The following is a 22,348-nucleotide window of genomic DNA, read 5'->3' as shown; positions in this document are numbered from 1 at the left end:
TGTATCAACCAAGATTACACATATCTGCATAAGAGAATTCCCTAATTGGAAATTCAATATTCATTGGCTCAAGCTACCTCCCCAAATGGTAGTAAACCCACCAATTTGGCCTGTCTTCATTCACATAGCAAGAATTATTACATGTTGGGAAATTACAAAATCACTCACCCTCCCTCAGTCTTCATTAATGGTAGCCCCTGCAGCTAACTGCCTTAATCTTCACTCTGTGATCCAGCTATTGTCTACCCAGTTTCTATCTGCAGTACACACAATAAACTATTACCCCTATACTGGTCTGAAAGCAGAAGACATGCTCCACACACACAAATCCTTTTCCTGTAACTACAACTGGCAGTTAACTAAGTGACTTCAAATTGGTAATCATAAAACTGTGGCCTTCCAGTCGGAATAAGTGTCCTAGCAGACATTGGGTTCTGCACCCACTCCTACAACACCCAAAGGGAGCCAGACTCCCAGGTGCTCTGAAACACCCAGGACCACAGGAGAGGCCACAACATCTGCCCCAACATCCCCGACAACACCCAGAGGAATTGGGTGCCCCAGGATCCAGGGATGCAGGAACCTCACCCAGCCAGGGGCATGGGTTCCTTCCAGTCTGAACCAGTGCCTTGAGCAGACATTTGGGTGCTGGCACCCCACCCACACCAACAACACCCAGAGGAAGCCCAACTCCAAGGTGCTCTAACACCTTGAAGGTATAGAGGTATTCTGAAACATACAGGATCAAAGAGGAAGCTCAACTCTCAGGAGATCACACACAACCAGGATCACAAGATTGCAGGATCCCAGAATCATATGATCAAAGAGACAGCTGGGCTCTGAGGAGTTCTGACACAACCAGAATCACAGGAAGAACAGGCTGCAGTCAGAGACAGCAAGAGCAGGTAACACAAGAGATAATGATATGGCAAGAGGCAAGTACATGAACATAAGTGACAGAACAAGGCTACTTGGAATCATCAGAACCCAGGTCTCCCACCACAGTAAGCCCTGGATATCCCATCATAACAGAAAAGTAATATTTGGATTTAAAATCACATCTCATTATGATGATAGAGGACTTTGAGAAGGACATAAATAACTTCCGTGAAGAAATACAAGACAACACAGGTAAACAGGTAGAAGGCCTTAAAGAGGAAACACAAAAATCCCTTAAAGAATTTCAGGAAAACAAACCAAACAAGTGAAGGAATTAACAAAACCATCCAGGATCTAAAAATGGAAATAGAAACAATAAAGAAATCACAAAGAGAGACAACCCTGGAGATAGAAAACCTAGGAAAGAGATCAGGAGTCATAGACACAAACATCAACAACAGAATACAAGAGAGAGAAGAGAGAATCTCAGGGGCAGAAGATACCATAAAAGAAAACACTGACACAATAGACAAAGAAAATGCAAAATGCAAAAAGCTCCTAACCCAAAACATCCAGGAAATCCAGGACACAATGAGAAGATCAAACCTAAGGATAATAGGTATAGAAGAGAGCAAAGATTCCCAACTTAAAAGGCCAGAAAATATCTTCAACAAAATTTTAGAAGAAAAATTCCCCAACCTAAAGAAAAAGATGCCCATGAACATACAAGAAGCCTACAAAACTCTAAATAGACTGGACCAGAAAAGAAACTCCTTCTGTCACATGACAGTCAAAACACCAAATGCACAAAACAAAGAAAGAATATTAAACGCAGTAAGGGAAAAAGGTCAAGTAACATATAAAGACAAACCTATCAGAATTACACCAGACTTTTCACCAGAGACTATGAAAGATTGAAGATCCTTGGCAGATGTCATACAGACCCTAAGAGAACACAAATGCCAGCACAAGCTACTATATCCAGCAAAATTCTCAATAAATATAGATGGAGAAACCAAGATATTCCGTGAAAAAACCAAATTTACACAATATCTTTCTACAAATCCAGTCCTACAAAGGTTACTAGATGGAAAACTCCAACACAAGGAGGGAAAATACACTCTTGAAAAAGAAAGAAAGTAATCTCCTTTCAACTAACCCAAAAGAAGAGAGACACACAAGCATAATTCCACCTCTAACAACAAAAATAATAGGGAACAACAATCATTGGTTCCTAATATCTCTCAACATCAATGGAATTAATTCCCAATAAAAAGACAAAGACTGACTGGATATGTAAAGGGGATCCAGCATTTGGCTGCATACAGGAAACACACCTCAATGACAAAGACAGACACTGTCTCAGAGTAAAAAGCTGGAAAAAGTTTTTCCAAGCAAATGGTCCCAAGAAACAAGCTAGAGGGCTGGAGAGATGGCTCAGCGGTTACGAGCACTGACTGCTCTTCCAGAGGTCCCGAGTTCAAATCCCAGCAACCACATGGTGGCTCACAACCATCTGTAATGAGATCAGATGCCCTCTTCTGGTGTGTCCGAAGACAGTGACTTATATATAATAAATAAATAAATCTAAAAAAAAAAAAAAAGAAAGAAAGAAACAAGCTAGAATAGCCATTCTAATATTAAATAAAATCTACTTTAAACCAAAACTTATCAAAAACAAAAAACAAAACAGGATATTTTATGCTCATTAAAGGAAAAAATCTATGAAGATGAACTTTCAATTCTGATCATCTATGCTCCAAATGCAAGGGCACCAACATTCATAAAAGAAACTTTATTAAAGGTTCAAGCACACATAGCACTTCACACATTAACAGTGGGAGACTTGAACACCCCACTCTCATCAATGGACATATCATGGAAACAGAAACTAAACAGAGACACAGTGAACACAACAGATGTTATGAACCAAATGGACTTAACAGATATTTATAGAACATTCCATCCTAAAACAAAAGAAAATACCTTCTTCTCAGTACCTCATGGTACTTTTCCCAAAATTGACCATATAATCGGTCACAAAATAGTCTTCAACAGATACAGGAAGATAGAAATAATTCCATGCATCCTATCAAGTCACTACTGACTAAGGCTGTTCTTCAATAACAAAAAGAAAAAAGAAAAAGAAAAAAAACAAATGAAATCTGAAAAATGCTGAGCTCAATGATAACTTGGTCAAGGAAGAAAGAGAGAAAGAAATTAAAGACTTTTTAAGTTAATGAAAATGAAGGCACAACATACCCAAATTTATGGGACACAATGAAAGCTGTGCTAAGAGAAAAACTCATAGCTCTGAGTGCCTCCCGAAAGAAGCAAGTAAGAGCAAACACTAAAAGATTGATAATGAAAGTTGTAGAACAAAAAGAAGCAAATATACCCAAGAGGAGTAGAAGGCAGGAAATAATCAAACTCAGGGCTAAAATCAACCAAGTAGAAACAAAAAGAACTACACAAAGAATCAACAAAACCAGAAGCTGGTTCTTTGAAAAAATCAACATGATAGGTAAACCCTTGGTCAAACTAACCAGAGGGTACAGAGACAGTATCCAAATGAACAAAATCAGAAATGAAAAGGGAGACATAACAATAGAAACTGAAAAAATTAAAAAAAACTTATCAGATCGTACTACAAAAGTCGATATACTCAAGAAAACTAGAAACTCTAGAGGAAATGGACAATTTTCTAGACAGATACCAGGAACCAAAGTTAAATCAGGAACAAATAAACCATCTAATCAACCCCATAACTCCTAAAGAAATAGAAGCAGTTATTCAAAGTCTCCCAACCAAAAAGAGTCCAGGTCCAGATGAGTTCAGTGCAGAATTCTATCAGACCTTCATAGAAGACCTCATACCAATACTGTCCCAACTATTCCACAAAATTGAAACAGATGGAGCACTACCGAATTCCTTCTATGAAGCTACAATCACTCTTGTACCTAAACCACACAAAGACCCAACAAAGAAAGAAAACTTCAGACCAATTTCTCCCATGAATATCGATGCAAAAATACTCAATAAAATTCTCAAAAGCCAAATCCAAGAACACATCAAAATGATCATCCACCATGATCAAGTAGGCTTCATCAACGGGAAGCAGGGATGGTTTAATATACAGAAACCCATCAACGTAATCCACTATATAAACAAACTCAAAGGAAAAAAAACACCCGATCATCTTATTAGGTGCTAAGAAAGCATTTGACAAAATTCAACACACCTTCATGATAAAAATCCTGGAAAGATCAGGAAATCAAGGCCCATCCCTAAACATACTAAAATCAATATAAAGCAAACCAGTAGCCAACATCAAACTAAAAGGAGAGAAATTTGAAGCAATCCCACTAAAATCAGGGACTAGACAAGGCTGCCCACTCTGTCTCTACCTATTCAATATAGTACTCCAAGTCCTAGTCAGAGCAAGCAGACAACAAAAGGAGGTCAAAGGGATACAAATTGGAAAGGAAAAAGTCAAAATATCACTATTTGCAGATGATATGATAGTGTACTTAAGTGACCCCCAAAGTTCCACCAGAGAACTACTAAGCCTGATAAACAACATCAGCAAAGTATCTGGGTATAAAATTAACTCAAACAAGTCAGTAGTCTTTGTCTACTCAAAGGAATAACAGGCTGAGAAAGAAATTAGGGAAATGACACCCTTCACAATAGTCACAAATAATATAAAATACCTCAGTGTGACTTTAACCAAGCAAGTGAAAGATCTGTATGATAAGAACTTCAAGCCTCTGAAGAAAAAAATTGAGGAAGATCTCAGAAGATGGAAAGATCTCCCATGCTTGTGGATTGGCAGGATTAATATAGTAAAAATGGCCTTTTACCAAAAGCAATCTACAGATTCAATGCAATCCCCATCAAAATCCCAATCCAATTCTTCATAGAATTATAAACAGCATTTTGCAGATTCATTTGGAAAAGCAAAAAATTTAGGACAGCAAAAACTATCCTCAACAAAAAAAAGGACTTCTGGGGGAATCACCATCCCTGATCTCAAGCTGTATTACAGAGTAATAGTGATAAAAATTGTATAGTATTGGTACAGAGACAGGCAGTGAAATTGAATTGAAGACCCAGAAATGAGGCCACATACCTATGGTCACTTGATCTTTGGCAAGGGAGCTAAAACCATCCAGTGGAAAAAAGATAGCATTTTCAACAAATGGTGCTGGTTCGTCTGGAAGTCAGCATGTAGAAGAATGCAAATTGATCCATTCTTATTGCCTTGTACAAAGCTAAAGTCCAAGTGGATCAAAGACCTCCACATAAAACCAGATACACTCAAACTAATAGAGGAAAAAGTGGGGAAGAGTCTCAAACACATGGGCACTGGGGAGAATTTCCTGAACAAAACACCAATGGCTTATGCTCTAAGATCAAGAATTGACAAATGGGACCTCATAAATTTGCAAAGTTTCTGTAAGGCAAAGGACAAAAACCAACAGATTGAAAAAAGATCTTTACCAATCCTACATCTGATAGAGGGTTAATATCCAAAATATACAAAGAACTCAAGAAGTTAGACTCCAGAGAATCAAATAACCCTATTAAAAATGGGCTACATATTTAAACAAAGAATTCTCAACTGAGGAATATTAAATGGTCATGAAGCACCTAAAGAAATGTTCAACATCCTTAGTCATCAGGGAAATCCAAATCAAAACAACCCTAAGATTCCACCTCATACCAGTCAAAATCGTTAAGATAAAAACTCCAGTGATGGGGTTGGGGATTTAGCTCAGTGGTAGAGCGCTTGCCTAGCAATCGAAAGGCCCTGGGTTCGGTCCCCAGCTCTGAAAAAAAAAAGAAAAGAAAAGAAAAACAAAAAAAAACCCTCCAGTGACAGCAAATGCTGGCGAGGATGTGGAGAAAGAGGAACACTCCTCCATTGTTGGTGGGATTGCAGACTGGTACAACCACTCTGGATATCAGTCTTGAGTTTCCTCAAAAAATTGGACATTGCACTACCTGAGGACCCAGCTATACCTCTCCTGGGCATGTACCCAAAAGATGTTCCAACATATAACAAATACACATGGTCTACTATGTTCATAGCAGCCTTATTTATAATAGCCAGAAGCTGTAAAGAACCCAGATGCCCTTCAACAGAGGAATGGATACAGAAAATCTGGTACATTTATACAATGGAGTACTATTCAGCTATTAAAAAAACAATGACTATGTGAAATTCTTAGGCAAATGGATGGAACTAGAAAATATCATCCTGAGTGAGGTAACCCAATCACAAAAGAACACACATGATATGCACTCACTGATAAGTGGATATTAGCCCAAAAGCTCAGATTACCCAAGATATAATCCACAGACCACATGAAGCCCAAGAAGAAGAAAGATAAAAGTGTGGATGCTTCAGTACTTCTTAGAAGGTGGAACAAAATATTCACAAGAGGAAATACGAAGACAAAGTTTGGGCCAGAAACTGAACAAAAGGTCATCCAGAGACTGCCACACACGGGGATCCATCCCACATGCAGTCACCAAGCCCAGTCACTATTGTGGATGCCAAGAGGTGCATGCTGAACCACTGAACTGAGAATGGGACCCCCATTGAAGGAATCAGAGAAAGGACTGAAAGAGCTGAAGGGGCTTGAGACGCCATATGAACAACAATGCCAACCGACCAGAGCTCCCAGGGACTAAGCCACTACCCAAAGACTGACCCTGGACTCTGACTTCATAGGTAGCAATGAATAGCCTAGTAAGATCACCAGTGGAAGGGGAAGCCCTTGGTCCTGCCAAGGCTGGACCCCCAGTAAATGGAATTCTTGTAGGGAGGACAGTAATGGGGGAGGACTAGAAGGGGAACACCCAAATAGAATGGGAGGGGGGGTTAGGGGAATGGTGGCATGGAAACGGGGAAAGGGAATAACATTTGAAATGTAAGTAAGAAATACCCAATTTAATAAAGATGGGCGGGGGAAGGTGCATGCTGACAGGAACCAGATACAACTGTCTCCTGAGAGACTCTTCCAGAGCCTGACAAATACAAAGGCAGATGCTCGCAGCCAACCATTGGACTGAGAATGGAGTCGCCAACGGAGGAGTTAGAGAAAGGACTGAGGTAACTCAGGGGGTTTGCAACCCCATAGGAAGAACAACAATATCAACCAAACAGACAATTCAGAGCTCCCTGGGACTAAACCACCAACCAAAGAGTACACATGGAGCAACCCATGGCTCCAGCCACATATGTAGCAGAGGATGGCCTTGTCAGATATCAATGGGATGAGAGGCCTTGGCCCTGCCTATGAAGGCTCAATGCCCCAGTGTAGGGGAATGCCAGGGCAAGGAGGAGGGAGGGATTTGGTGGGTGGGTAGATGTGGAAAAACCTTCATGAAAGCAGGGTGTAGGGGGATGGGATGGTGGGTTCCAGAGGGGAAACCACGAAAGGGGTTAACATTTGAAATGTAAATAAAGAAAATATCCAATAAAAGGAAAAAACTCTAATGAGACGGTCCTTTAATTTAAGAATTTAGGAATTCTTATTTTAATAAATCGAAGAGCAAGGCAATTGCCCTGTGGAGCTAGTAATGAGGATCAAAATGACCTGAAGCAAACATAAGAGACAGAGCCCCAGAAACATTTGTTGTAAGGTTGGAGGTACACCTGTTCTAGAATGAATATGCCTTTCCCAGGACAAATAACTCCATGGACTTAAGGCAGTAATAAAGAGAAATTTCTCAAAGAATAGCGTGCACCCAGCTCTGGAGAATGCTCGAAGAGGAGCTAGCCTAGAACAGAGTTTGCATCCCATACATGCTGGTCAGGCCCCAGGTTGTACTTTGAACAATTTAAATAGGGACTGGAGACTGCAAGTCTAACCACTGAGGCAGATGGAAGATTTACACTGCAAAGTTATTCCCAGGACTATTTCTTAAGCACTGTCATGGAACAACAGGTCATTCTAGAGTGACAGGGTCCGGTGGTAGAAAATGACATGTATTGGCAAAGCAAAAAGAAGAAAAGATAAAAGAGCTGGGGTGGGGAAGTCTTGCCCAAGCTACGTCTAAATCAAGCAACTTCTTAAGAAGAAGAGCATCTTGTATAATCCTTCCAGGAGGAAAACGGAAGGAAATGGGGGCTGCTTCTATGAAGACAGTAGAAACAATCATATAGTGGCACAAACACAGAAGGAGGGTAATCAAACAGTGCTGCTGCATAAGGGGAACACTGGGTATCCCAAGAACTTGACTCACCAAGCCCACAGTGGCCTTGGGACTGATTCATAACTAGAGTCTACTGTGCTGGGAAGAGTGTGGTTCTCAGGAACAGAAGAAACACTCCTTCAAGGCCCTGAGCCCCGACCATGACCAACTCTCTCAAGCATATTCCTGGTTTTGGAGAAGGTGCTTCATTTATTCTCTTTACCTCAGGGCCGTAGGGAAGCTCCCAAGGCTGTTACCAGATCTGCCCAGCATGCTCCTGGGTTGAGAAGAAGCTTTGTTTGCTATGTTTCCTCACCATATATGAGGACCTCAGGGAAAGCCTTGCTTGACCAGGCCAGCCCTCGGCACAACAGTGTTTTTGTATTTCAAGTAGCTGTCACACAAGGTCTTCTTGCCCACCTGGTAGAACTATTTCTCAAGAAGAAAACTGGACCTTTATGCCACACTAGGCCTTAATGTTGGTTGTGACACTGTAATGCCCCTTTGAACAGCTTGTTAGGCACCTGTATCCTAGCACCTCATGTCTAACAGGCCTGGTTAGCATAGTATGTATTTGGGGAGTGTTATAGAGGTAGCCCTCCTTCAGCTAAATTCTACCTCGTGTGAATTACTATCACCCGAGCATTGGTAAATCCTTTCCATCACCAATTAATTCTACTCTTCGACATCACGGCTTAGTGGGCTGCAACCCGACACATGAGATTCTGTTTACAACGTCCCCAAAAATTAACTCCAAATGGATCATACTCCTAAATGTTCGCTTTCAAGAGCACAAATTCTAGAGGTGCTAGGATTTTTCTGAGTTTGGCAACCAGTTGGCCTTCAGTAGACCAAAAGCATGGTGAAGCTGAGTATAACGCAGCCCCTGCACACAGCCCCTGTTCCCAAGGTTCTGCACAGATGCAGCCCACAGAGTGTAGTTATTCGGAGGCCTCCACATAGGACCTGAAGTTTCAAATACCACAGAGAACCTCACCGCGCGCCACATTTGGCCACTGGCTCCCACTCAGACCCAGGGACGGACCACCGCACGGGCTTCCGACGCTCAGCAGCCCACTTCTTTCTCTTCAGACAGCCGTCCCTGGCTCACCATATCGTAGCCTCCAAGTTTGCGCGCGTAGCCCTCTCAGCGCTTAGCAGAAGCACAGAACTGCCAGCACCAACTCGGAGAACAGAGTCAGGAGCACGGCCCCGGAAGAGCCCGCCTCGCCTTCTGACTGGCAGTCCTCCTGGAGGTCCTGATTGGCTAGAGAGGCCTGAGTGACATGAGCTTCTCCCTTAAGGTCAGAGTATACTGAGGGGACACACACAATATTTCCTGGCACTGCTCTCGCTCCGGGCACAGATCTGCTTCCGCAGATCAGCGGAGACGTCTTTCAATAGCACTTGCCTCCTGCCGCCTCCGATAGCTGACCATCCTGTGTCTTCCTACACAGGCTAGGCACTTCCCCTTCTTCCTCCGGGACACAAGGAAGATAATTTGCTCAGTGAACTACACAATGTACTGTGGAATGACTCTTCGGTCCCACAAGTGGAAGGAAGCCCTCAGTATTAACAATTAAGGAGAGGTTTTAGGAAACAAACCGTTTGTTCTGTGGCTACACGCGGAGGTCAGGTGAACTGCAGCTTCATTTAACCTGGGAGGCCAGGGTACTTCAGACAATCCTGAGAGAAGCTGGAACTAGATCACAAACACGATGATAGATGTTTCTCCCACCAGAAGGCTGGATCACCGTCCATTCCTATAGGAAGATCTTCGTTGAAAATCAAATGTTAATCCCACCAGGCAACAATGAGTCCACTACAACAATTTTGAGGCAAATTTGAAGCAAGTTGATTTTACTGGAGTACAGACAAACGCTGGCCAGTGACTGTCTCCCTAGTCGGATTTAACAAAGCAGTCCCAAATTTATTTCCTGGGCTCCGTTTAAGGAGTAAAATCACAAATAGTTGTAAAGCAGGTCTACAAAAGTGAGGAAAGTGGAACAGTAAAGAAATACAGAAAAAAATCTAAAAAACAAAACAAACAAACATAAAAACGGCGTGTGGTTTCATGATTAGGGAGAGCACTGAGGGAGGGTCAGGATGCTTGCAAAAGCCCGTCAAGGTTGGGACAGGTCAGACTCCAGGAAACAGACTTTAAAACAGCAACTCAGCTCTTACAATAAAGGGAAAGTTACTGCTAAAACTACAGCATGGTGGGCTGGAGAGATGACTCAGTGGTTAAGAGCACCAACTGCTCTTCCAGAAGTCCTGAGTTCAATCCCAGCCACCACATGGTGGCTCACAACCATCTGTAATGGGATCCTATGCCCTCTTCTGGTGTGTCTGAAGACAGAGACAGTGTACTACTCACATATAATAAATAAATAAATCTTTAAAAAAAATTACAGCATGGTGTCTACTGCCTTCAAAATGGAGTCAGGCAGATCCCTCCCAATTAAATGACAACATGAAAGTAGATTGTTCGGAGCCAATTTGTTATTAATCGTGACATATGATCTAAAAGATAAATGCGTCAATGCCACAGTTCTCACAAATAGGAAGGACAAATAGCACGAATACAGAAAACATGGAGGAAAAGTCACCCGTTAGCCAGGCATTATGACACGTCATTAGTCCAAGGACTTGGGAGGCAAAGGCAGTCTGAATTCATGAATTCAAGGACACTCTGGTTTACTGAGTCGTGTTCATAATAAAACTGAACTGAAACAGACACTAAGAGACCAAACCTACTCCATCTTGAGACCCGCCTCTGTTTTAAAGGGAAAGCGCCTGAGAACCTGACCTGCAGCAGAACCCAATCTGCGCTCTCCTAGTCTGCTGTCAGAGAACCCAGTGACCCAGATTCAGCTTGTAAATAAAGACTCTAATGTGACTGCATCAGAATCGGCTCCTTGGTGATCTTTTGGGATTCACCAGTGCTTTCTGGAACAGTTTTGTTGAGTTGACCGGGAACTCTTAAGGCCAACAGGACCCAACCTGAAGGGTCTCAATATCCGTAATGTCGTGAGTCTGAATGTGTCTGTCCACGTGTTTATGTAGTCTCTATCCATGTGCCTTTGTGGGACCTCAGTAATTCTGTTCTGAATAATTCTGTAATTCTGTTCTGAAGAGGCCTAAAAATCTGTATTTCGTGGCAAGAAATAATGAAAGCCGATGCAGAATCCCACTGCAGTGAATGTACTGGTATGTCATATCCATGCGGGCATAGGAAAGACTCCCAAGCCCCTGGGGTAGGGAGTGACCCGGATGTTAATTTCTGGGAAGGAAGAAGCAGATGTGAAACCCGCTGGCTGACGCAGAACCGCCCTACACGCCGTCCTATTCATTTTCACTGCTGGCTAGCTGCTCTGTTGTGTCGCTTAAAGGAACTGCTGTCCACTCTGTTTTCTGCTTCTTGTTTGGGGCAAATTTGACTTTGACTGACAACGGTGAGATTAGAAGACCCACCCTCTTGATTTAACCCTTTTCTTTTTCCAGACTAGCCCAGTGCTTTACCAGTGACCCGAACTGTGGACCGCGCAGTGCACCGCGGGCGGCGGTGGGGACCGGTCCAGACGGGGCCCCAGTCACTCGGATAGCAGAGCCTTCAGGCCCCCACGGCGCCGCGGACAGTGGCCCACAAGCAGCCCGGGAACCTGGGACCCCGAAGCAGGACAGCAAACCGGTGCGGCTCCACTGCGCGCAGGCAAAGGTGCGGGACCCAGTCACTTGGTGCCCGCCAACAAGGTGCTGTGGCGCCCACTCGCCCACCACCCACACCCAGAGGATTCTGCGCCCCTTGGGGGACCCAAACCCCCTTCTCAGCGCCGTCCTCCGGGGCCCTCCCCCAGCCGCAAGGCACAAGGAACCTGTCCCGGCCCTGTGGTGGGCCTGGCAGCGCAGCTCGCACAAGCGCGTCTCCCTTCCCCACTCCGCAGAGCACAGGTGCGGCACACACAAGCGTCCACCACCCCAAGAAAGCTCTAAGACTGGGGCCTCCCGTGTCCCTAACTGAGATCTCCCTGAGTGAGGAGATGAATTCCCAGAGAGCAGGGCTGCAAGCGCGGACTGGGCAGGAGAGGCTCCTCGTGGGCAGATGTCTCCCTCACCGAAGCTTGGAACAGACTCCTGGTCACTCGTCTTGCTCAGTAAATGACTTCCCATCCTGCCAGAAGTGTTTGCTCCCTGACTAAACAGATGTAGTCTCTGAGTCGTGAGAAGTTCTCCGTTGACACCATCCTGCCACACTCAGCCCACTGAGAGACAACAACCATTCCCTTTCAGGTGCCTTTAGGGCACTCAGGGCAGCCACTTACCCAGAGCTGCAATGGCTGCAGACTAAATTCTTCCAGGCTCTGCCCACCCCCACACTCTCTGCCCAAAGATTAAAACACAGATTAGATTGGCCTCTGGAGCCCGAGTCTGTTGTCCTGCCCTTGCGTGCAGCTGGATCGATGGTGATTCAAGAAACCAACCTCATCACTGCTGGCCCTTTTCTACTGGAGAACTCAGAACTCCCTTCCTCAGACAACCCTCGAGATTTAATTACTCTCTTAGAGACAGTCCTTTTCACCCACCAGCTGACTTGAGATGATTGCCAAGAGCTCTTATAGGTTCTCTTCACCACAGACAGAGGCCAGGAACCAGTTTCCCCATAGGGGAACCTGCCCAGATTAGGATTTAACCAGATTAGGGCCGGCCAAGATTAACACTGCTAAAGCTAAGGAGTCTAGAGACTCTAAGTCTTACTGCCATGCTCTGATTGGCAGGTCTCAAGGTTGCTGTGAGACAGCCACTAATTTGGCCAAAAATAAGCAAAAAACGGCGGTAACTCTAGCCTTTGTTAACCAGGCAGCCCCAGGTATCAGGGAATTCAAAAGGATTCAAGGACTAAAGAGAAGAGTCTAAAAGATAATGACAGGAAAAGTGTTTAATAAAGATAGAAAAATAGAAGAAAAAAAAAAGGCAGGTAAAAGAGCAAAATAAACAGACTGGAGATCTGGCAAAGATCCTGTCAGCAGCCTCGGCCAAACTACAGGACTGTAGGAGTCGTCTAAAATACATGGCTTCTAGAAACCAATGTGTTTATTCAGGGCCTGGAGCCAAGCCAGTGGCCGACCTCCGTAAGAGATAAGGGTGGCCCTAAAGACCGAGATTGGCTGCTTAGAAAAGAACCAATGTATTTATTGTAAATAGGAGAGCCACTGGGCCAGGGAATGTCCCCAAAAGAAAAAGTGCATGCAACCGTGGCCTCTAAAGATGCCCAGGGTAAGCCTAAAAGTAAGAGAAACTCACCAGCTTCCTTGTTGATAATAGAACTTAACATTCTGTCTTGCTAAAACCTACAGATAGTCTCTTCAACAGTTGATAAATGACCTCCTGGTGACAGCAGAAACCAAACAAGAATGTCTAAAAGAGACCCAGGACCTCTTGGAAGCCCTGGGAAATTTGGACTATTGAACCTTCGCTCAGAAGACCCTACTCTGCCAACCACAGGTGACCTCCCTAGATTTGGGGGGTGCATATTCAGAGTTCTGAGGCAGCTCTCTGAGGCCAGAAAAATATTTCTACATCAGTTTTGGTGCTGCCAGAACCTCTTCATGGATGAGAGAACTGGAGGCCCTGAGGCCAGCCAGTGGCCTACCTGTCAAAGAAATTAGACCCAGTTGCCAGAAGTTGTCTCTCCTGGTTACATATCATCACAGTGATTGATGGCTCCCCTGGTTAAGGATGCTGACAAACTGGGCCAAAGCCTGACCATCACCAATGCCAGAATGACTCATTATCAGCCTCTCCTCTTAAGTCCTACCCCAGGAGAACCTCTCTGGCCTCCACTGCCCAGCTGCCTTGCTGCCTGACCCAGACCTTGAAGGGCCACTGCATGACTGCTCGGAATTTGCCCATGTCCCAGTGCTGTGACAGATGATGAAGAACAGATTACAAACCCATTGGGCCAGAAGAAACGGGACTGCACATACTTCAGAAGATCCACTGCTCTTCCCACACGGGCAGCCAGAGAACACAGGATTTGCTAATATCAGGATTAGAGATGCCAACTCAAAGGTAGCTGAGACTGCCGAGAACTGTAAAGCCTGCCAGCCAGCTAGCGCCACCAGTTACTAAGGAGAAGAACCCTGGCAATAAGTTCAGTGGCCCAGAGCCCAGGGTCTACTGAGAGACAGACTTCATAGCGGTCAACCTGGGAAATTTAGATATATTTACTGGTATAGAGATACCCTTTCAGGTTGGACTGAGGCTTCACCCACTAAACATAAAATTACATCCACAGACAAAGAAGCTCTTAGAGGACATACTGCTAAGGTATGGCCCTCCTCAGATGATAGGGTCAGACAATGGACCAGTTTTTGTGTCCCAGATAAGTCAGAGACTAGCCAATATTCTAGAGGCTGATTGAAACTTTATTGTACATATAGACCAGAGTTCAGGACAGGTAGAAAGAATAAACAGAAACCCTAAAAGAGACCTTAACTAAATTAAGCTAAGAGGCTGGAAATGACTGAGTAACTCCCTCCCTTCACTCTCTATAGGGTATGAAACTCCCCTTAACAGATAGACTCACCCCTTTTTTTTAAAATCATGTTCCGGATACCATTCTCCATTGTTCTTTAACATACAGTCAGAGGTCATCACTGAGTTTGAGGGCCACCAATTGCTAGATGATCTCAAAGTTGTCCAATGGACTCATAAACATGTTTGACCTAAACTTCCTATTCTCTATAAAACAGGTTTCCCTCACAAGTCCTCCTCCAACCAGGGGTCATTAGAGCCTGCTTAGAAAGGTTCCCCCCATTGCCCTGGGGTCAACCTGCCCGACCACCCAGTTCACCCTTCCCCCAAGGGACGTGCCAACTTAGCCCCTTCCCCGGTGATTCACCAAGGCCAGGTGTAGGGCTGGATGAGGAAAGTGACCAGCTGAGCCAAGAACAGCCCCTTGAGCAGGCCAGCCAATACCTGACCAGATCCTTTGTCCTGTGTACCACCGATGAGAATAGGCCAGATAATCCTGTTGCTGAAATCTGCCCTCTGTAACAAATAAAAGTTGTGTGCTTTTTGGGTTCGGGGTTGCCTCTCCCTGCGTGGATGAGCAACCCCATGTACGTGGATTAAAAACCTTATACCCTCATGCTATTGCCGAGGTCACTTTGTCAACCTGTGCTCTGTGGGTGGTGCTCCTGAGGTGAGGCCACTATGGGGTCTTACAACAATTCAGCCTCAGGACTCCCCCCTCTCTCCCACTATCTAAGCCCCAGGGACACCTTAAGGACTAGACAATGACAACCCTGACCCCCTCCAAAATATAGTCCAGTCCTTTCTGGTCACCAATATATCCAGGCCTGAGTTAACTGAGTCATAAAGACATAGCCCTGTTACTGTTTTCGTGAGATTAGATAAATGTCAGCAAGTCCCATGACTGGGCCCTCTGGTTACCAGAGAAAGGGGGAATGAGAGGCCAAACCTACTCCCTCTTAGGACTAGTCTCTGTCTCAAAGGGAAGAAGCCTGAGAACTTGACCGGCCACTGCACACTCCCACTCTGCTGTCAGAGAGTTGTGTGGCCAAAACTTGTATGTAAAAACGGCAATGTGATTGCGTCTGAATCAGCTCCTTGGTAGTCTTTCGGAGTTCACAAATGCTTCCTGGCCCAACACTCCCCTCCCCCAAGGCGAATACAGGTTTGGAAAGATCTTTCTAGTGGATCAATACGCTCTGTAGAATTGTCCTGAACCACCTGTCTTATCTTTCTCCCTTATCATTAGTGTATTCACTTTACACCTGAAATACACCACCCCCTCCTCCCAGACCCCTGCTCACACAATCCCTCCAACCATGTTCCCCCAACCCTTTCTCCTCTGAGAAGGGGGAGCACCCTTACCCCAGCCCCTGGCTATCACCCTACCTTGGCACATCAGGACTAAGCACATCCTCTCCCATAGAGGCCAGTCAAGGTGGCCCAATTAGGGGAATGGGATCCTAAGGCAGGCAACAGTGTCAGGGACCTCCCCACTTGAGTTGTCAGGGGCTCTTTCTGTTTTAAAACTCAAGTCTAATCGACTTATGGTTCTGTAACTTGGACACCATTAACTACTTGTTCATCTTCTACGGAAGACAGAATGATGTGTAGGAGAGGAAGGCACATTCCCTGTGTATTCGAGGACCAAGATTACAGTCAAAGGAGATATGAGCAAGATTAAAGAGGTGGTTTTTTTCATGGAATTCTAAAAGAGAAATTTCAAAGAACCAGAACTTTAAAGATCTTAGGGATAGAAAACTCCTCTTCAGACATCCTTCACAGTTCTTTATAGTCTACTCTATGCCCCTTTGGGCATCCCAACCACAACTGGCCTTGTGTTCCCTCACATCTCCTGCACTTGCTGAGAACTTCTGCCCTTTGGTTTGGAACTACCTCTCCTGGTGACTTCCTGTCACCAAACATATTGAGTGTCTCACTTTTGCTTCGTCTGACCATGCAGGCCTCAGAATTCCCCCATTTCCAATATATGGCCTTGGTTTGGAATTTGTAAGGTGAGAAAATGTTAGTTCGGCCTTGCCGCAGCCAGTGTTGCATTATTTATTTACATTGTTAGCTTTCAAAACCACTTATCACGGCAGGTACCTTACAGGCACTGTGAACGATAGGACATGTGGTTACTGCATCTCCAGTAATCTTCACTGTGATATAATAATGCAAATAATTTTGACAATCAAACAAATTCATCTGTGAATACGATGCAATTTTAGGGGGAAAAAATTCACCATTGATTTTGTATGAAGAACAATTCTGGCTTGGCGGCGGAGGCGGCGGAGGCGGCGGAGCCCAGGGAGGAAGACGTCGTAATGAGCGATTCACAGATAAGCATGGCCGCCACTGCTGCTGTCAGTCCCAGTGACTACCTGCAGCCTTCTGCTGCTACCACCCACGACTCCCAGCCGTCTCCCTTGGCCTTGCTTGCTGCAACATCTAGCAAAATTGCCCCGCCCCCCAGCTGTTGAAGCCGCAGTGACACCTCCTGCCCCCCCCCAGCCTACCCCAAGGAAACTGGTCCCTATCAAACCCGCCCCTCTCCCTCTCAGTCCCTGCAAGAATAGCTTTAGTATCTTGTCATCTAAAGGAAATATACTTCAGATTCAGGGCTCCCAGCTGAGTGCCTCCTACCCTGGAGGGCAGTTTGTGTTTGCCATCCAGAACCCCATCTTGATCAACAAAGGGAGTCGATCAAATGCAAGTATCCAGTACCAAGTCCCTCGGATTCAAGGGAGCAGTCCCCAGACCATCCAGGTGCAGCCCAGTCTCACAACCAGATGAGGATCATCCCAGGCACCAACCAAGCCATAATCACGTCAACATCCATCCGGTCACAAGCCTGTCCCCATCAAGCCAGCTCCTGCCCAGAAGTCAAATACGACCCCTCTGCAGAGCAGAGTGAAACTGACACGGGGGGGGGGGGGGGCATCATAACGCTCACCCTGGGGCCCCTGCTCAGCTCCTCACTGAGAGCCCCCACCCCACTGTCTAAGACTAACCATAAAGCTAGGAAGAAGAGACTTCCTGGGTCACAGCCATCAGTAGCTGTGGCTGAGCAGATGGAGAAGGTGCTGAACAAAACCACAGCGTACAACATCATCCAGGCAGAAAACAACCTGCTGATCGTTCAGAGCCCTGGTAGGGGCCAACCAGCTGTGGGTCAGCAAGTCCAGGTGGTGCCACCCAAGGCTGAGCAGCAACAGATGGTCCAGATCCCCCAGCGGTGCAGGCTGCCCCTGCCACCCTCCCCACCGTTCCCCAGAAGCCTTCCCAGAACTTTCAGATCCAGACAACTGAACCAACACCGACCCAGATTTATATCCGTACACCTTCCGGTGAGGTACAGACAGTCCTTATCCAGGACAGCCCCCCAGCAACAGCTGCAACCACATCAACCATCTCCTGTAACAGCCCGGCGCTCCGAGCTCCCCATCTGAGTGGTGTCCCGCGCGACCTCTCGCCAGCAAGAAAACACGCGGGGACATACGAATCCTTGCTGCAGCCAAAACTTTTATTGAATCTTAAGGAGAGGCCCGCAAGCCGGAATGGCGCGGCTTATATATACCCTAGCGCGGCACATCCACACCTGATTGGTCGCTTACCCATGATCTCATTAGGCACGCCCCCGGAGTGGGCAAAGACCTGGCACGAACACACTCTTGCACATGCGCACACAGTTAACTTCCTAAAAGGAAGTCGGCTGGCGGGGCGGAGGCCAGCGCCATCTTGTGGTGGCGAATGTTATTGCGGCCCTCTACAGAGTGGCATCAGCAAAAAACCACTGGGCTGCAATTCTGCGAAAAAGAGCGACCCTTGCCAAAGATTGCGCCTGCTGGGAGCATCATCAGCCTGAACACTGCACAGCTGGCAGCAGCTGCTCAGGCTCATGCAGACCATCACGACAATGGTATCCAAGTCCAGGATGTGCCTATCACCATCACCAACACTGGCGAGCAGCAACGGCTGACAGTGCAGAACGTTTCTGGAAACAGCATCAGTGGACTGAGCCCCACCCATATCCAGCTACAGATGCACCAGGCCCAGGGGGAGCAGCTACCAGTGGGAGACTGCTTCCACTCCACTCCCCAGCCCTGCCACGGCTCTCCTCCAGACATTCCAACTTCCCGTGAAAGGTCAGATGCCAAGGACTCCCCCACTCCCTCTTTTCCACGGAGAACGTTGCCTTATACTCAACTTCAGATGATGAACACTGTGTACGGTTGTGCTTTAAAGACATTTTATTTCATTGCTCCCTTCCCTTCTTTGCTAGTCGCCTGCCCGTCGCTTGCGTTCAGTTTAGGGATGGGGGCAATGCTGAGCATAGGAGGGTCTTTTTTTTTTTTTTTTTGGTTTTTTTTTTCTCACTTTAACAATTCTTTTCTTTTTTTTTTTTTCTTTTTTTTCCCGGAGCTGGGGACCAAACCCAGGGCCTTGTGCTTCCTAGGCAAACGCTCTACCACTGAGCTAAATCCCAACCCGAACAATTCTTTTCTAAATGACACATTTCAACTCAAATCTGGACTCACGTAAAAACACCTTCCATCCTGACTCCTCCTTCATCACCCTACCCGCCCAAGCTCCATTGTGTACAGAGTACATTGTATAATAGACGATTGTGTCTACGACGAGTTTTTTTTTAATATTGTTTGTTATTTTAGAGGCTTTTAAATTAAACAGAAATCCAACTTCATTTTTTATTGTAACTGCTTGAGGACGTTTATTAATTAAGTGAAGGTTTGTTATCCTTTATTAACGATGTATTTTGTTGGTCAGTACTGGGATGACAAAAGATTTCTTGCTAATAAATTTACTTGCCCGAGGGGGAAATAAAGAAAAAGAACATTTCTGGGTGAGATTTCATTTCCAAGGCATCTATTACAATACAGTTCAACATACATTTAGTAGTAACTGATCAACATAAAACTTTAAAAATAAAGTTTACAAAACATGTGCATGGTATGTGTCTGTGGTACCTCGTGGTAATCAGACTTTTGTCAGTGCGATTTGAGCTCGAGTCATCTGGGAAAAGAAAAGCTCAATCGGCAAATGCGTCAGTAAGATTGTTTTTTAAGCAAATCTTCCGGGGTTTTTTCTTGATTAATGACAGGTGGGAAAGGACTCCAACCATCCTGCTCACTGGCACCTAGGGCTGGAAGATCTGGGAGGCATGAGGAAAGTATGTGATGTGAGTGGAGACGCAGTTTACTGAGTACCAGCATACACTGTTCTTTCAGGGGAGCTGAGTTCAGATCTAACCACCTATTTCATGCAGCTTAAAATTGCATATCTCACTAGCTCCAGGGAGATGTGACATTGAATTATGTTCTCCTCATGAGCCTTCATTCAGGTACACATGTACACACGCTCGAGCACAGAGAGAGAGAGAGAGAGAGAGAGAGAGAGAGAGAGAGAGAGAGAGAGAGAGAATATTAAAAGTTACTTTTTTTAAAAGAGAAAGGTAGCTGAATGGGAGTCAAGGAACTAAGGAAGTAAGAAGCACTCTGCCATGGTGTCTGCTTCAGTTCCTTCTTCTGTATCCCACCCTGCTGTAGGCGGCTGCCTTGGCTTCCTCCATGATGGACTGTAATAGTTAAGTCAAGAGAACCCTTCCCCCACTAAGCTGCTGTTGATCATGGCCTTTATCACAGTAATAGAAAGCAAACTAAGGTAAACTTTGGTACCAAGCTCATGGGGTGTTGCTGTAACAAGTCAGGCATGGCTGCTTACCTGAAGGCTGTGGAAGTCTGTGGGACTTCTGCCGGTAAGAGCCATTTTCTGTTCAGACCTTAAGAAGTTACTGTGGAGAACTTGACAAACCTACTGAGAACACGTGTGTGATGGAGATCTGGCTTAGGAAGCCCTGAAGGCCGACCAGGGCCATGTGTGTAATGTATATGAATTAATAATCTGTAGTTTCGGGAGACAGGACAGAGGAGAGGGTGAGAAGCCATGGCAGGTGATGTTAAGATTCTGCTCTGTGTATTTACAGGTTGTTATCAATGTTCCTAAGAGATGGATGGTACTGGGCTTTGTATGTTTAAGTGGGCAATTATATCTTATCAATTGGATCTAAGATTATTGTGTTGTGTGTTCTTTTATGTGAGGGTTTGAGTGTAGGAAAGTGTGCAGCTGGGACTTGTTTCCACCAAGATATCTAGCAGATATCTTGGGGCACTGAGATGCTGGACCCAGCGGGGTAAAAGACACCAATAAATCTCTTTTATTTTCATATTTTTACAACAACACTCAGTAAAGGTTAATTTAATGTTGGGAAGGTGCAGAGCTACAGCTCCATCCAGCTGGGGACTCCTGATGTCACTGTGTCTCCCCATCTTTACTGTACACTTTCTGCTTCTTCCTGGAAGAGTTCTTTGCATACATTATGGAGAATATAACACACATAGTGATGATGTTCAACATTCAATATATCGGGCTGAAATGTATTTATTCATTAATTATTTAGTAAGTTAGCGTACAAAGTAACAGATTTCGTTATGGCTTTAAGATGTAATTGAATTTAGTTTTATGTGTATAACTATTTTGCTTGTATGTATGTATGTGTATCATATGCACGCCTGGTGCCTGAGGCAGCCATGAGTGGGCATTGTATCTCCCAACCCCAGAACTGTAGCTTTGGATGGCTCAAGACACTATGTAGGTGCTGGGATCTAAGGCCTGGTTTTCTGCAAGATCAGCAAGTGTTCCTAACTGATGAGCCATTTCTCTAGTTCCTCATTAGGACATTTCATACACACTTTGTTTTTGTTTCTCTTCCTCCTTCTCAGCTCATTCTTTTGCTCACTTCTTGCTGGTCCTTTTCCTCCTCATGCAGAGTTTACATTCAGTTCTTACGTCACATGTGTTTTACTGCTAACAACCCTCAAGACATCTTTCTCTCATTGTCTCCTTTCCAGTTTCAAGATGTCCCCTACAGGTAAACCTATGCTCCCGGTTTCTGTTTGTGAGAGACAACTTGTAGCGCTTGACTTTCTGTACCTGTATTATTCCCTCAACACAAGGATTTCTAGTTCTCAGAACTATTCTGTAAATGTCACTTTTCTTTTTGAGAAACTGCCTTTTATAGAGATCTTTGAAAGTCCTGTAACACCTCCTTCTGTATATGCCAGGGTCCTGCCACTAAAAATCACTTCAGTGACAAAAATTGTAAAAAAAAAAAAAAAAAATCTGTAGTTTCTTGTTATCCCAGCAGGCAAATGCTTTGTGGTGAAAAGAAAAGAACATTACTGACATTACTGAAGTGAAACCTTGGCTTCGTTGGATCAATTGATCATAGCAGGCTGTAGCTGAGAAAACACCTGGAACTCAAAACAAACCAGCACTAAGCTACAAAACATTCTTCTTTCTTTCTTCTTTTATTTACATTTCAAATGTTATTCCCTTTCCTGGTTTCCTGGACATAAGCCCCCTATCCCATCCCCCTCCACTTCTTCTATAAAGGTGTTTCCCCCTCCTCATCCACCCCACTTCCAACCACCCCAGCATTTCCCTACACTGGGGGGGGTAGAGCCTTGGCAGGAGCAAGGGCCTCTCCTCCCATTGGTGCCCAACAAGGCCATCCTCTGCTACATGTGCAGTTGGAGCCCTGGATCAGTCCATGTATAGTCTTTGAGTAGTGGTTTAGTCCCTGGGAGCTCTGGTTGGTTGGCATTGTTGTTCTTATGGGGTTGCAAGCTCCTTCAACTCCTTCAATCCT

The 22,348-nt window shown here is 45.0% G+C and overlaps 1 protein-coding gene and 2 pseudogenes across 3 annotated transcripts in view; 2 read left to right on the top strand and 1 right to left on the bottom strand.

Annotated features, from left to right (window-relative positions):
* Positions 1-9,291, bottom strand: part of Znf431l5 (zinc finger protein 431 like 5) — a 41,719-nt gene extending 32,428 nt beyond the window's left edge. Inside the window, 1 exon segment of one of the 2 annotated variants that reach the window (NM_001409020.1) lies at positions 9,083-9,291. In NM_001409020.1, coding sequence (NP_001395949.1) covers positions 9,083-9,094 — 12 coding nt within the window. In that variant the 5' untranslated portion in view covers positions 9,095-9,291. 2 annotated transcript variants of the gene reach the window in all.
* Positions 9,292-12,027: 2,736 nt separating this feature from the next.
* LOC148000431 (Nuclear RNase P) lies at positions 12,028-12,299 on the top strand (annotated as a pseudogene).
* Positions 12,300-16,906: 4,607 nt separating this feature from the next.
* Sp2-ps1 (Sp2 transcription factor, pseudogene 1) lies at positions 16,907-21,988 on the top strand (annotated as a pseudogene). Its single transcript, XR_015640281.1, has 2 exons — positions 16,907-18,071; positions 18,397-21,988. The product of XR_015640281.1 is annotated as a Sp2 transcription factor, pseudogene 1 (transcript).
* Positions 21,989-22,348: the final 360 nt, after the last annotated feature.

Source organism: Rattus norvegicus, chromosome 16 (assembly GCF_021556685.1).
Source record: "Rattus norvegicus strain SHRSP/BbbUtx chromosome 16, alternate assembly SHRSP_T2T, whole genome shotgun sequence".
Lineage (NCBI taxonomy): Eukaryota > Metazoa > Chordata > Mammalia > Rodentia > Muridae > Rattus > Rattus norvegicus.
The sequence above is the reverse complement of the archived record's forward strand: the minus strand, read 5'-3'. Positions and strand labels throughout refer to the sequence as shown.